Source organism: Telopea speciosissima, chromosome 2 (genome assembly GCF_018873765.1).
Source record: "Telopea speciosissima isolate NSW1024214 ecotype Mountain lineage chromosome 2, Tspe_v1, whole genome shotgun sequence".
In the NCBI taxonomy this organism is placed as follows: Eukaryota; Viridiplantae; Streptophyta; class Magnoliopsida; order Proteales; family Proteaceae; genus Telopea; species Telopea speciosissima.
The window spans coordinates 60070708-60086888 of NC_057917.1; the positions used below are offsets into that span (position 1 = coordinate 60070708).

A 16181-nucleotide genomic window follows, 5' to 3' on the forward strand; every position below is an offset into this window, starting at 1 on the left:
TGAACTATTTTGATAAAAGAAGCAAGTAATATACTTGCTCCTACCAAGAATTAGTTATAAGGATTCTAATGTTACGAATTGCTTGGTTTATTCGTGCAGAAAATCAAAACCAGGGATTCATAATGTACACTCCTGAATCCTGATTAATCCTCCTTTGTTCAGAACTTGGAGCCAGTTGGATCAAAGCATCTTCTTCAGATGGCTGACAAAACGAGGAGCTTCGACCTGCTGCTGGGAAAAACACTGTTGAACCAAGTAAGGGACTTTGAAATAATAACAAATTACTTTGTTTAGTAATGCAGAGACTAATAAGTATAACATTCATTACGTGCAATTGCATTCCCATGCACTCTGAAACCTAAACAGAGAAGGAGAACAAGAAAATAATAAAAAAAGGGAAACAAATGGACGTAGAAGTGAGGAGAAGAGTAGGAAAGATTCTAACTTACACAAGTTAGAGAAGGCAGGAGGAACCCACCCCCCCTGGCTCCAAAATATAAATAAATAAATAAGACACTTGGCTTGCACGTACCTGGTTGCAGCCTTTTTGCCTCGGATTATGGAAGAGTGATTGCCAGAGAAGTGGAAGTTGGTGAAAGAATAATCGTTCCTCTGATTCATCCAAAAATGAAATAAACTAAAATCGTTCCTTTTCTTAAGTTTGAAGCCAGAGTTGATGGGGATGCATTGCCACTGATGCCGTAGGACTGCACCACAGTTGATGGCTCCTAATGTTTCATAAGGGCCAGACATGATTGATCATGCCATCAGGCCCACCAAATCCAAGGAGAGATGGAGAAACTTGAAGGAAGAAGAGCACGGACATGGATGGAGGAGCGCCAAAGAGAGCCAGGAAGAGATGGGAAGGAAGTAGAGATGAAGCACAGAGAGAGAAGTTAGGGTTCCAATGTAGTAACAAAGAAAATTTGACAAAAAAATTAAATTAACTGAGGCTCACCACAGCAACCAAGCTTGCAAGGCCTCCAACATTATATTAGATTAAATTTGACTGGGAGGTGGGGTGCACCAAACTCATTCTCCTATTTGCATATCCAGTAACATAGTTGTAAACAAACCAAGGCAAGCATTTCTGCCTCAACATTCATTACTTTCTACGTTTTGACAAGAAGCCTCTCCTTTGAATTGAATAATGGTTTTGATAAAATATTTTTACCTTTGAACTGAACATTGGCCTTGATAAATTTACCTTTGCACTGAATATTGGTTTTGATAAAATATTTTGTATTTTAACACCAACTTGGGAATTTACTGGTCCATTACTTGCATCATAACTTATCACTAACCTAAGCAAATCAAGAACAGGTCAATGAATCAAAGCATTGAAATTATAAAATAAGAACAACAGTACGGAACCTCCAATCCTTTGTATTCCAACATCAAATGCCATCAAGGTCTTCCAACAATATTTAATTGAAAATATTTTCACAATTTGGGTATATATTTTTTAGTAAGACTCGATCTCACTACTTTTTCAAAATGGAACTCAGGGCCTCCAGTTTTTTTTGTAAATGCTATATAAACCTACCATCAAACAAATAGAAAGGAGAAACCAACCTTAACAAGAACAGGAGAAGTACTTGTGAAACTCATATAAATACAATGGTATCTCTAAAAGATAAGAAAATAGGAAAAGCAGCTTTAGGATGTGATTACAACAGGCATAACGCTCAGGTGCCAGAATGATCAAACAAATGCACATAAAGTTGAGTTATGCAGCAACGAGTCAGATAACAATCAAGAAAATAGCACATAATCTCTTCTAAATAAAATGAAAACACATAACCAAATCAAATCTACCCTGGACATATTGAAAGAGAAAATAAGCAATTGCCGTGATTGGCTTTCCTTTCCTGTCATGATCAAGGACCTGCATTCAGCATATGTCAGAGTTCCACTTGTCCGTATCCTGGAGATATATTTTCAAATTACCACAAACACTGGCTATGGCTTCAATGCTGGAATATTGGTTCACGGAATTTCCATTGTCTTCAAAGTTTGCCAGTGTACACTTCTGTGGCTTTGCCTGCACCCTGCCAGTAATTAGCTGGAGAAATAAATTGTTGCACAGATTCACAACTGAAAGTTTTTTCTTCGATATTCTGAATTTTCTACTTATCCTTCAGGGAACTGAAAGCTTTCTCCGGTTAAAGTAATGACAGAGGTGTCTTGGCCACTGATGGAAGAGATTGGGAAATTGAAGTCAGGGATTTTCAGAGGCATAGAGGTTTTGGAACCAAGGTTTCTGAGGTTAGATAAGATGCCAGGGCTCAAGTATACCCACAAGAAGAAGAACGGGCAACTAAGGGCTTGCATGATAACACTTCTGTTTCTGGGACATATTTCTAGGCAAAAAAACACGTTTAGTAACGCATAATAATTTCTATTTCTTGGCCAGAAAAGAAACAGAAAAGCGTTTGTTATGCACAATCATTTCTGTTTCTAGAACTTCTGTACAATTTCAAAAATACCATTAAATACCAAAAAATTTGGTGGACGTGGACGTGGTGGCAGTGTTGGTGGAGGTGGTGGCGGTATTTGATGGTGGTGGTGGTGGCGGTGGCGGTGACGGTGGTGGAGGTAGTGGTGGCGAGGGCTGAGATGGTGGTGGCAGTGGTGGAGGTAGTGGTGGCGGTGGGGGAGGTGGTGGTGGTAGAGGTGGCAGTAGTGGTGGAGGTGGTGGTGGTGGAGGTGGCGGCGGTGGAGGTAGTGGTGGCGGCGGCGGAGGTGGTCGTGGTGGTGGTGGTTGAAGTTGCATTGGAAGTGCTGTTTTATTTTGAACATGAAATTACTGTTTTGCCCATCAAATTAAGCATGTGCTCATTAAAGAGCAACTCCCCCCTTATTTCTTTCTTTTATTTCTGGGACAGAGAAGCTTCAAATTGGAGTTTCTTTTTTTCTATTTCTCAGCAACTTTTTTGTCCCGGTTCATTCCCAGGAACAAAAAAATGAACCAGGGTTAAGAAACAGATTTCTCTTATTTTTTTGTTCCCAGGAACAAAAAAACAGAGAAATAGAGAAACAGGAGTGTTAGCATGCAGGTCCTAATGGTCCAGCTCACAATCTAGCTCATGGGAGCTGTATTTAGCTATTAGTTTACTTTATTTTATTCCTAGTTCAAGTAGGAGTTTGTTTATTTAGTATTGTTTTATTTCAGCTAAGTTGTGATAGCTACTTAGAACTCCTAATCAGCATACGAGTTTGTTTCCAGTTTTCATAGTCAAAGTAGGAGTGTTTTCGGTTGCTATAAAAAATATTGTAAGGCTCAATAGCCCAGACGATTTTGATTATTGATATTCTGAGTTGCTTTGTCCAAATACCTGTGAGAAGCAGAGTGGGTGAGAGACCCGGAACCTGAGATAGGTTGCATCCTTTTTCTTCCTCACGCATGCTCTGTTTTCTGATTTATATAGCTGAATTGATTCTACACTAATCTATCCTGCGGTTCTGGTGTTTTGATCGTCGGATTTATGCTATTCAGTCTCCTACAACATATCATTAAGTATTAGTACTCTATTGGAGTATTTGTATTGATTTACATATGAGAATCACTGAACATATCCTGCGGCTACTCTGTTTTAAGTCAGCTTTCAGATTATATTACTTTGACTCCTGAACTTGTTTTCTTAATCTGATTAATACTAAACTTGTGATATTAGAGAGCTACCCTAGAGTGCCACTCCGACCTTGGTTTGGTGGGCATCTGATCAAGTATATTGATTGCTACTTCAAAATCTCCTAAATCTGCTATTTTGGGTTTCAGATCTAATGTTTGTTTGATTACTTTTATTCTAACCATTAGATTTAAGCCATATTTGGGGATTTGAGTGGCCCTACTTAGAATGGTGTTCGATCCAAATTTGAGCCCAATCCAATTCTTGGATTGAACTTAATTTCAGATTTACCAATTGCTAGTTTTTCACACAAAAGAAGAGAAAAGCAGGGTTAAAAGGATTCAAAATTTATAGTTATTGGGTTAGGCTACCTAACCCATTTGGTTGAGCAGCCTAACCTGCATATTTGTCACGGCATCACCTAGGCGTCCAGGTGCCTTCTTGTGTCCAAGGCGACAACACGCCTTGTTTAATGCAAGAAAGGCAACTGCCTTCGACATCTAGGCATCACCTTGTGGCCTTGTGACAGCATCCCTTATATAATATTGACACTTCATGAGTTTATGTTGATGTATGTTTATTACTTTGTTTTTTGATATGCCTATATTATATCCTATGCGTTGTTTATTATACGTTAGTTTTCTCCTATGAGATCATTACTAGCATAATTACATCATATTGCATTGATTTGACTTCTATGTTGCATAATGCATATAAGCATAATCATATAAAATTAACATTGCTACATACACTGCACACCACAGGCGCCTTGTAGCCCCTCCAACACCTTGGGTCTCCTAGTCACCTTGACAACTATGCTAACCTACATTCAAGAAAAGTGTAAATCTTTCCAACACAAAATGACTTTTGCAACTTGTTCACAATTCTGTCAATGTAATATGCAATGAAGTTTTTCAGCTAAATTACACTGATCATTATTCCTTGTCCCCACACTGGTTTTGCATAGCTCTCATCGCCTAATTCAATTTCACTCACATCCTCATGACATTGGCCAAGTACCTAGTGAAACATGCCAAAACCAGTGGTGGATTCAAAAACCAAGAGACTGCTGTAGATTAAAGATTATGATGCAGATCCAAGGTTTAAAGTCAAACACATGTGCAAGGGGGAGAGCCCAACGAGCCCAACCAGTCCAGCCAGCCTACACCCACAAGCCCAGCCCTTGCGGTTGAGCTTGGTCCACTTTAACGGTTTCTATTTTTGTTAGATTCTACTTTATTATGCTTAGTAGTTAATTATAACCTATTTGTCTTATTACCTATTTAATCTTTCATCCTTCTTTTTTTTTTTTCAATCTTTCTGTTAACAAAACTGAAATTGAGAGAATGGCTAGAATAATCGATGTGATTATTCAGCCCTCATATTTATAACTTTCATAAAATAACAAAATTACACTAATAACCCCATATCGCCGACCATACTAGCTATAGGGAAATAACAATAGAAAAAATACCAAAAATACCCTTATAAGATCCGGTAATACATCTCAACACTCCCCCTCAAGTTGGGGCATAGATATCACACATGCCCAACTTGACTAGACTAGGATAAAACAACTTCCCACTCAACCCTTTGGTGAAGACATCAGCTAATTGATCTCCAGACTTCACAAAAGGGATACAAATCTGCCCACTCTCTAACTTCTCCTTGATGAAGTGTCTGTCAATCTCCACATGTTTGGCTGTACCGGATTGTGGGCAATGCTAATCGCTGCTTTGTTGTCATAGTACAACATCATTGGAAGATGAACAGAACCATGGATATCTAGGAGTAAACTCTGAAGCTACAATAACTCACATATGCCCTGGGCCATGGTACGGAATTCAGCTTCAGCACTTGATCTTGCCACAACATTTTGTTTTTTACTCCACCATGTTACCAGATTTCCTCCAACAAAAGTACAATAGCCGGAGGTTGATTTCCTGTCTGGATTACCACCGCAATCAGCATCTGTATAAGCCTCAATGCGAAGATGGTCATGAGGAGACAAAATGATCCCTTTTCCTGGAGCTAATTTCAAGTAATGGAGAATACGGAGAACAGCAACCATATGAGTGGAATAGGGATCATGCATGAACTGACTTACTAGGCTTACAGCAATGGCAATATATGGTCTGGTGTGAGAGAGATAAATCAGTTTTCCCACCAATCGTTGATATCTGCCCTTATCAACAGGTTCACCATCCTTCTCTTGTAGACGGGTAGTAGCTTCCAAAGGAGTGTCACAAGGATGACAGCCAAACAAACCAGTCTCTAATAGTAAATCTAGAACATACTTTCTTTGGGAGAGAAAGATGCCTTTTGGAGAATGGGCAACTTCAATCCCAAGAAAATATCTTAGCTGTCCTAGATCTTTTATGTCAAATTCCCGTCCCAAGAAAGCCTTCAGGTGAGAAACTTCATCTGCATCATTACCAGTCACAACTATGTCATCAACATAAACTATAAGAAGAGTGACCTTTTCTCCCTTTCGCTTGATGAATAGAGTGTGATCAGCATTACTCTGTTTGTATCCATAGGAGACTATGGCTTTATGAAACCTACCAAACCATGCCCGTGGGGATTGCTTCAACCCATATAGTGCCCGCTTGAGTCTACAGACTTTCCCATGGTTCTTGTCAGAGGAAAAACCTGGAGGAACTTCCATATAAACCTCCTCTTCCAGCTCTCCATGAAGGAATGCATTTTTTACATCCAATTGCTGTAGATCCCAACCAAGGTTGACAGCACAAGATAGTAAAACCCTAACAGTGTTCAACTTCGCAACAGGGGCGAATGTTTCCTGGTAGTCAATCCCATAAGTCTGAGTGAAGCCTTTGGCCACAAGCCTGGCTTTATATCTATCCACTGTTCCAGCTGGCTTCTGCTTGACAACAAATACCCATTTGCACCCGACTAGTCTCTTACCCGAAGGAAGAACAACTAGCTCCCATGTCTCATTTTTAAGTAAGGCCGTCATTTCTTCCATCATGGCTGCTTTCCACTTTGGATCTGCAATCGCCTCCTGCCAATTCTGAGGAATAGAAACAGAGGAAAGAGAAGAAACAAATGCATGATAGGAAGGAGATAAAGCATCATAGGAAACAACATTGGAGGTGGGGTGTTGGGTGCATGACCTAACGCCTTTACGGACAGCGATAGGTAAATCAAGAGAAAGATCTTTACCAGGTGATGTAGCAGGGTCTGAATCTGGATCAGGTGCAGACGATTGTAGAGGTGGTATGGTGGTGGTGGCAGTCTCAACCTGTCCTGTGCACTCCTGGGTATATACTTTATCAACAGGGATTTGACTGACTGGTCTACGCCCCCCCTGATGAGGAACCACAGTAGGAGCTGAAGTTACAGAGGGCTCCCCCTGAATAGGAGCCGGAAGAATAGCAGACACGTCTTCAAAAACCTGATCCTGCTCCCCATGAAGAGGTGTCTGAGAATAGTATGACAAGGATTCATGGAAGACAATATCCATGGAGACAAAAGTACGGCGAGTAGGGGGATGATAACACTTGTATCCTTTCTGGGTCGTAGAATAGCCCAGAAAAATACACCGAATGCTCCGTGGATCAAATTTCCCATGAGGCCGATGATTGCGAACATAGCAGACACAACCAAAAACTTTGGGGGAAACCACAAAGGAGGACGAACCCTGAAGGAGAGCAACGGGGGAACGACCATCAAGGACATGGGTAGGCACATGGTTGATTAGGTAGGCAGCAGTAAGAATGGCATCACTTTAGTACTGGGAAGGGACTTGCCGTGCAAACATAATGGCCCGGGCTACCTCAAGGAGATGTCGATTTTTCCTCTCAGCAACCCCATTCTGGGCAGGTGTGTCAACACAGCTGGTCTGATGGACAATACCATGGGCAGCCAAATAAAGTTGGAACTGAACCTCCATGTATTCTCTGCCATTATCACTGCGTAAAATGCGCAAGGTGGCATTGAATTGGGTCTGAACCATACGATGAAACAACTGAAAACAGTGGAAGACCTCACTTTTATAGCTCATCAGGTAAACCCAAGTGGTATGAGTATAACAATCTATAAAAGAGACAAACCATCTATGACCAGAAATGGAATTACAATGGGCAGGGCCCCACACATCAGAATGAACCAAAGCAAAAGGAGACTCACTTTTTTTATTTATTGAAGAATAACTGGAACGAGTCTGTTTGGCCAAAACACAAGCCTGACATAAAAACTCATTCCTATTACAATGTTTGAGTAAGTCCGGAAACAAAAAAGCTAAGGTACTAATGGATGGGTGACCAAGCCGATAGTGCCAGAGATGAAGGTCAGGTGACAAGGGGGACTGTAAATGATGAGCTATAGAGGAAGCCGAATACAAAGAAGAAGGCTGACCCGTGTCAAGGAAGTAGAGACCACCTTGCATCTTACCACCCCCAATCGTGTGCCCCACCTCCAGATCCTGGATAACACAATGAGAAGGGAAAAACGTCAGTTTGCAGTTCAGATCTCTAGTAAGACTACTAATAGACATAAGGTTGGTAGAAAATGATGGAACATGCAAAACAGATTTCAAGGAAAGGGTAGGAGAGCAGCGTATGGAACCCTTCCCATTAATAGGAGAAAGGGAACCATTAGCTACTCGAACACTGTCTTTTCCAGAAGATGGAGAATAAAGATGAAACACATGCGAGGAGCCAGTCATATGGTCAGTAGCACCGGAATCTATAATCCAAGGATTGGATACAGCCGATGCACACAGACTAGTGACTGGAATACCTGAGGTAAAGTGAGAACCAGAATGGGCAGCAGGTGTAGGTGGCGTAGTAGGAGCAGCGGAAGAGGCCTGAAGCATGCGACGGAAAGCTAGGAGCTCCTCCTGAGTAAGCCCAATGTCAGGTGAAGGGGCAACAGCGGCAGCGGTAAAAGAATCAGCAATATGAGCCTTGGGTTTGGACTTCCCACGGCCTCTCTTTTCTTCAAAATCAGCAGGCTTCCAATGGAGCTTCCAGCATTGAGCTTTAGTATGATAGAGCTTGTGGCAATGCTCACACTTGACAGGGCCTTTAGGGGCAGCAGTACCACCATCAGTAGTGGTAGAAGAAGGAACATCGAAAGCAACATGCAAGGCAGACCGATCAACAATAGAGGAATGCAACATAGCAGCCCGACGAGATTCCTCATTATGAACCATGGCAAAGTGATGCAGATTTATCACCAAACTGGGCTTCTTTTATTAGGAATAAGTCTAGGGTTGGGTTACATACATGTTGGGCCTTTGATCCCATGGGTTTCTAATGTAATAGGCCACTTTTACTGGCCTAAAATATGGGTAAATAGGTTGCATACGGGATTAGCTCCCATACTTAGTTTTATTTCCATATTTAGCTTTTTATTTGGTGTTTTAAATTGAACCGGTTCAACCAATGGTTCAATTTAAGTGATTTTATTAGTTTTTCTTTTAGTTGTTTAGTTGGGCTGGATTAGGACTCTATTTTGAGTCTATTTTAGTTTCCTAGTCAGTTTAAGTTAGCTAATAGGTTAAGGATTGGGTTAGGCCATTCCTTTTTAGTGTCTAATTCTATTTTTGAATATAAGTTTGTAAGGGAGGCCAGCATTGAATACGAATTTGATTAATAAAAATTAGCTTTATGCTTGCTGCCATTGCTGCTGCTGCTCTTTGTGAGTGTATATCCTTGTGGATCTCAAGGTGGAAGGGATTGGTGGATCTCCAATCGACTCCTTGCATCGTGAAGATCGGGAGACCCCATTGTTCATCTTCAAAGCTGCTGCCATTGAAGACCTGCAACAAGTACGAAATTCTGCAACTATTATTCTTCCTTCTAGAAGGTCACATACAAGGTGATTTTCATGAGAATTCTGCCCAGCCAAATCTAACCATTCGAACCAGCAATCCCTTTTGCGATTGATCCTGTTGTCTGGCTCCTAGTAGGTCTCCAACCTATCTAGGACTACATTAAAAGGCCTGTTCCAGGGTGGGAAATGGAGACTGGCCAAGCACCTGAACCCGAATAGGATCAAACTCCATATTTAGGCCTGCCAAAAAATCATAGACACGTATTTTGTCGACGTGTTTGCGATAGGCAGCCAGATTAGTAGCAGTAGAGGGCTGATAGTCGGAGTATTGATCCAATTGCTGCCATAAGTTTTTGAGGGCAGCATAGCACTTGGAGACAAAGAGTTCCTGTTGGGCAGTCCCATTAGCCTTTTTCCGAATCACATAGACCTGGGCATCATTCCCAGTGCGACCATAAGTCTCTTTGGCACCATTCCATATAGCCTGGGCTGTTTCCAGAAGAAGAAAATTATCTGATATATCCCCTTGCATAGAATGAATCAGGTAGGACATCACCATTGCATCATTAGATAACCACTTGTTGAGTGGAGAACCTTCTTCTTCAGGTTTGGTAGTTGTCCCGAGAAGATGGCCAGTAAAGCCACGGCCAGCTATGGTCAAATAGGTAGACCGAGACCACTTCAGGTAGTTGGAGCCATCAAGCTTGATGGGGGCAGCAAGAGGCAGTAAATCAGTCCGGGGCTGTCCATCGATGCCAGAAGAGGCTGAAGAAGAATCAGAACCAGTCATGGTAGCAAGGAACCACAGTCTTCAATAAGCAGCAACCTTCCAAAAAAGCCCAAAAAAAATCCCTGGAATCTATATAGGGAGAAATTGATTGCAAGAGAAAGGGGCTGTAATGAGGCCAAAAAATCCCAGATATTGAGGCAGGTAATGAAGTCGAATGAAGGCAGCAAGGGTGCCAATCAGAGGCAGCAACAACCAGCAGCCCAACCCCAATATCGATTAGCGTCAGGGTTTTGAAAAAAACCCTGAGAAGAGAGATCGATAAGGGGGAGGAGTCTTCAAACAATCTGATGAAGAGAGAGGGGCCGAGAGCACTATCAGAAGAAGATTCTCCAAGGGAAGAAGCAGCCGAAACACCTGCAGAGGCCTGATCTTCAAAAAAAGGCAGAATCTTCAAATCGCAGATAGGCCTGCAGCTCCAATCGATCTGAAAAATTGCATAAATGGAGGTAGGTGGGGCAGCAGCTAGATCATTATGATCACCTCCTTAGTGCTGCCCTGATGGGAGAAGAAGAACCAAAAGAAGAAGAAGAGAGAAGCTCGAGGGAGGGAGGGAAGGGAGGAAATTCAAATGAAGGGAGGGTGGTGAGTTTTGAAAACCTAGATCAGAGGTTATTTGGCTTTGATGCCATGTTAACAAAACTGAAATTGAGAGAATGGCTAGAATAATCGATGTGATTATTCAGCACTCATATTTATAACTTTCATAAAATAACAAAATTACACTAATAACTCCATATAGCCGATGATACTAGCTATAGGGAAATAACAACCGAAAAATACCAAAAATACCCTTATAAGATCGGGTAATACATCTCAACACTTTCATTTGTCATTTCTCCCCTCTCTTTTTTCAGTTCTCATCCCATGCCTCATCCCTTTTTTTTCCCATCTTTTCATTCCCCTGTTTTGTTTAGACCTCAGTTTACCTACTTTGTTTTGTTTGGATCCATGTAGCCGACCCCATTAAGTTGGGATAAGGCTGAGTTTGTTGATGTTGTTTGTTGTAGGAGAAATGAGATATGTTTCTATTTCATAGCAGTTTTTACTTTTTGAGAAGTCTATGCTGTAAAGGAACATCCTTTCCACGCAAGGAAAGATCTATGTTGCTATTTTCATCAAAGTCATTAAATAAGAGAAGGGCTCACTACAAGCCCAACGATTTTGACAAAACCTATGCCATTATGCTGTTTTCTCATGTGTGAAGCAGGAAGGTTTGTGAGAAGCAGAAAACCTACGGAAAGGCTAGTGGTGGCTGGTGAGAGACTAGCAAGGCTTGAGTGAGAAGCTACTGTCATATCCCTTTTGTCTATTGGTTTGTTTCTATTATTTCAGTTCTGTTCCAGTGCATCCAAGTAAGTATATGAGACTATTTTTCTTTAATCTAAGACTGTTTGAAGGCTGACTGAGGACATATTCAGCTGTGCCACATGTCAACCTTAATTCTGAAGTTTCTATTGGTCTTAAGCTTACTTGTGGTTCCCTGTTTCTGTTGCTATTTGACTGCAACTTTAAGGTACTGTTATCTCAGCATCTAGCCCTTGGAACTCAGAGATATTTTGGGGTTTCTAACTGGTATTCATACCCAGCCTTCGACCCAAGTTGGAGCTTGATCAGCCTTGTGGATAGGGAATTACTGGTGGTTACTAAATTCTGCTATCTAGTTTATATTCTGTTGAGTTGATGAACTGTGGAATCTGGCCATCGGAATAAGTTGGACTTGGATCTTATATATTGTGTTCTACATGATGAATGGAGGACTCAATCATTGTTTGATGTTGTTTTGCTTTGTGGATGTGAAATTATAGCCATGTTTCTAATTCAAAATTTTGGTTTCTATTTTGATTCATCTATGCATACTTCTATATCCAACCATTGGATGGGAATCAAACTTTGATGGTTTGGAGTACTAAGGGAGACCTAGTTTCGATAGTGATTTGGGACTGTTCTGAGATTTATTTGGGAGCTATGAAAGATCTCCAACTGCTGGTTTAAGCTCCTATGATTCTGCTTGTGGGTACTGTACCAAAATCAAGGACAGCAATAAGCAGTACCAACGAGCTCACGGTTAGAGAGACCTTAACCCTACTATGGGAGACAATGTTTATTAATAGATAACAAGCCACTTAACCCTATGTAGACAATAAGGAGAATAGACAGTAAGTATGAAACATAAACAGCAACTTTAACAGGTAGGATTTTGAAACCTAGCTAGTGTTGGGCTTAATCGATTAGATTAAGTTTATTCCAGAAATTTAAACTGAGCTCCTTTATCAACAGTCAAGCATGATCTCATATGAGTTGAAACATGAAAAATACTCTCATAATGCAATTAATATTCTGCTGTACCAAAAATGTATCAGGTATACAAATTACATGTTACAGGGTTAATACTCTTGACGACAAACCTGTTATAGATAATCAATTGAGTAAACCCTAATCCTTGATATGCAAATATTCTCTCAGAAGGATCCACAAGGCTACAAAGGCCTCTACACGTAGGAAAATTTTCATGATTGAAGAATAAAAAGTACTTGTCCCAAGTAAATAAAACAACCTACAGGCCTATCTGCTAAGAGGTTCTAGTTGTACTTCCATTCTTTCAGAAGAATGCGACTCTTGTTCCATAAATGTTCTGTGTGAGGGTAAAAGATCAGTAGAATCATCTTCTTCTGTGTTCCCCAACACCCAATTGCTTTTACCTATGCTTCGGTCTCTTTTCCTTCTCTTTATCTCAGAGTGCTCTAAGCACACAACTAATAATGCACCCAGCAAAAACCAAACTATCAAAGCCCAACTCAGTCCATGAACATTTTCACCACCATATCTGTCTCCTAAATGCTTCATCCCACTAATAAGTGCTGCAATCCCAGCAACAATAGCACATCTCCCAGCAATCACATGGATATACTCCCAAAGGACTCTTCCTCCTGACGATACTTCTCCATTAGCAGGTTTTTTAGGCCTTAGATAGGCATTCACTGGCTGTATACAGAGCAAAATTATAGCAGTAACTCCAAATTTAACATGTACAGAGTTAATGAAGAAACCTCGTAGCTCAGCAGCAGCAAAAAGAACGCCAAGTAGAACAATTGCTAAACCTGAGTACTGCAAATAGACATGAGTCTGGTACCACCCGTCACCCTTCAAATGTTTCAAGTACCTAGCTGCCAATATTCCACCTGGAAGCAGGATACCCCAAGCAACAAACATCATAAACCCATGTACAGCCAAAACAGGTCGTAAATCCTCGTCAGCCTCTGCTGACCCACGCATAAGCATCACTCGAACGGGCCTACTGCTTGTAACAGAATGCATATTTCTCTCACTTAGATGGTCTTCTGACCACCGAGCACCCATGGCCCAAACAAGTTTAAGAGGAGTCGTTGGATCAATAATATTGTTGCATTCTGGTCTGTCGCTTCGGCTACAGGAAAGATCTAAGGGACGAGTAAATTCAAAAGTGATGATGCCATTTTCAGACTTGCATCTTGCATATGTTATATTCTCATTAGTTGGATGCACACTCAGGGCATCCTTTCCATCAATCCAGTAAGTGCTTACCCGACCTTGGCCACTGTTGTCAATCCAACCAACATAGGCATAGCTATTCACCATTCCGCTACCAATAGCTATTGCCAGATAACCACTTTTCTTCTCACCCCGTGCAGCAATGGATATTGAACTATCTGACAATGTCCAAAATAAAGTAACTTGCTGATCGTCCAGAATAACACTGTTATTGTACATATCAGAGAGCCCACCATCAACCACCTGAACTCTCCAGCCCATTTTCTCTTCATACAGTGAGTGATAATAAACTTGGTCTGGAGTATTCCGATCAGGAATCCAATCTAACTCCATAGGACTGGCTGGAACTCCCTCAGCTTCTGGTCCTCCAGCATAGATAACCTCAGACTTGTTTCTGGAGGTTGCATTCCCACCAATTGGATCAGAAGTAATGTAGAGTGCAACATCATGCCCAGCTTGTATAGAAAATTTTACTGGAACCCCCCTTTCTACCCTCAATACAGGAGCCTCCTTCTTGTTAATGTAGAGAACTTTGGAAGGATTGGGAGGATTTGGGTAGTGCAATGCTGGGCCTGTGACAACAACCAGTGGGGTCTTTCCATCTGCAAAAATAAGATCCTGATCCTCCCTGTCTTCTGCCTCTATTGGTCCAAAGCAATCATTCACCTGCTCTGAAACATTGAGAACCAGGTATCCATAAGACACAAGCCGAGGACCACCATGGTTTTGGGGAAGGTAATATGGACGGAGAGCATCAGGAGGCCTTATCAATCCTAGAGCCCAAATCACAGTCATGTTGTTGGTATGATTCACAGGTACGTCATACTTCTTGTCAACTGATTTGAGAGGCCGCTGATAACGAATAAAGGACACTCCATCCTTCCTGTGACCATAAACCAACCTGGTGTTGTTCACCAATCCAATGGGATCAGATCCCTCGTAGATGGTGTCGGGACAAACGCCCTGGACTGTGCCGTCCTTGCTCAGTAAGCATTCACTGTACTTGGTAATGTAATAATCATCAGCAAAAGGCATACCTTCCTCCGTAAACCCGGTCACAGCAACGTCAGCATGAAGCATTGGCCCAGAAGAGGACTTCGGATCTGCCCAGCCAAAAGCCATATAGTATTGAGAGCCTTGAGCTGCCTCAAGACCTATATCGATCAAATCCTCCTCGGGTCTCAACGACCACCTGAGACGGTACTTCTTTGCGAGCGTCCTGCAGTTATCGAACATCGTCGGCTGTTTGTAAACCCTATTCTTCGCAGTACTCGAATTGGTTGCAATCGATGAAGCCGGTGCTAAATCAGGAGTCGAAGACTCTGTATCATTTCCAGAGCTTCCAAGCAAAGCATGACCAAAATCCGAATCAGTTGGCTCGTCCCAAACAGCAACCACTTTGATCTGATCCCACGTAACATTCTTCTTCAGATGAACTACAAAACTATCGTTTTTATAAGTCCTATTCAACTTGTCATCAGAGATCACGAACCCCATCGTCAAATTTTCAAAACTATCGCCGAGGGCACCCCACCAGTGAACATCAGATCCCTCCATCATATCAAATTCGCTTACATTAAACGAACAATTATCAATCAACCTAATCACCCCTCTCAGCTGGTGCTGAACCATAACAAATTCCGTTTCGTATCCCACCAGAGAACTATTCTTGGAGCAGCTTCCACTCGAATCAGCATTGCACAACACAAACAACAAATACGAATAGAAGAACAAACAAGATCCAAACCTTAAAAACCCAAACTTAACCGCCATTGGAAACGCGATCCACAAACAGATATAAATCCGATCAAATGTCTCTCTTAACTACATTTAGATCAGATGCTGCAAGGGAAAAGATAGAAACTTTAACATTTGGTGAGAAGTATCGAGAGTCAATAACTTTCGAAAAAGAGCGAAGCTAGAGAGATTCAGAGAGCTCTTGAAGTGAACAAGAAAGTTTCGAAACGTATCAGGTGGGAGGAGGAAAGTTCGCGGGTCTGCACTTTCTCTGGTGCGGCGACCACTGTGCCGAGAACGCCGAAAACTCGGGGTCCACGCGGAAGCCCACCTTGCTTATTTTTTTGGGTTTCCTTGCCTAGTGTACACGTTTCATATAGAGGTTAGTTTAGTAATTTCGTTAAACACAATGACAAAGCTTTTGGTTGCCCACTTGGTCGCATCTGATAGAGAGTGAATGAGCGAGTGATGTTGCCACGTAATGATTGGGTTGCGAGATTCCGCTTCTACCGAACCTGATTCCGCTGCAAGTATGTGCACGCTGCGCGCATACTCAGCTGTAGACACATGTTCCACCCATTATATTTTAGGGTACAAGAATATTCTTGGAGGCCAAAAGAATATATGGATGCTGCGGAACATGCGCGCACCTCACACACATCCAACAGAGAGACGGATTATGGTGGTGCGCA

The 16181-nt window shown here is 41.7% G+C and overlaps 1 protein-coding gene across 1 annotated transcript; it reads right to left on the reverse strand.

The window, feature by feature from the left end:
• Positions 1-12518: 12518 nt before the first annotated feature.
• Positions 12519-15795, reverse strand: LOC122652985 (cytochrome b561, DM13 and DOMON domain-containing protein At5g54830). The gene has a single exon (XM_043846889.1). The coding sequence runs from the start codon at positions 15523-15525 to the stop codon at positions 12787-12789; it is 2739 nt and encodes a 912-aa protein (XP_043702824.1). The 5' UTR covers positions 15526-15795; the 3' UTR covers positions 12519-12786.
• Positions 15796-16181: the final 386 nt, after the last annotated feature.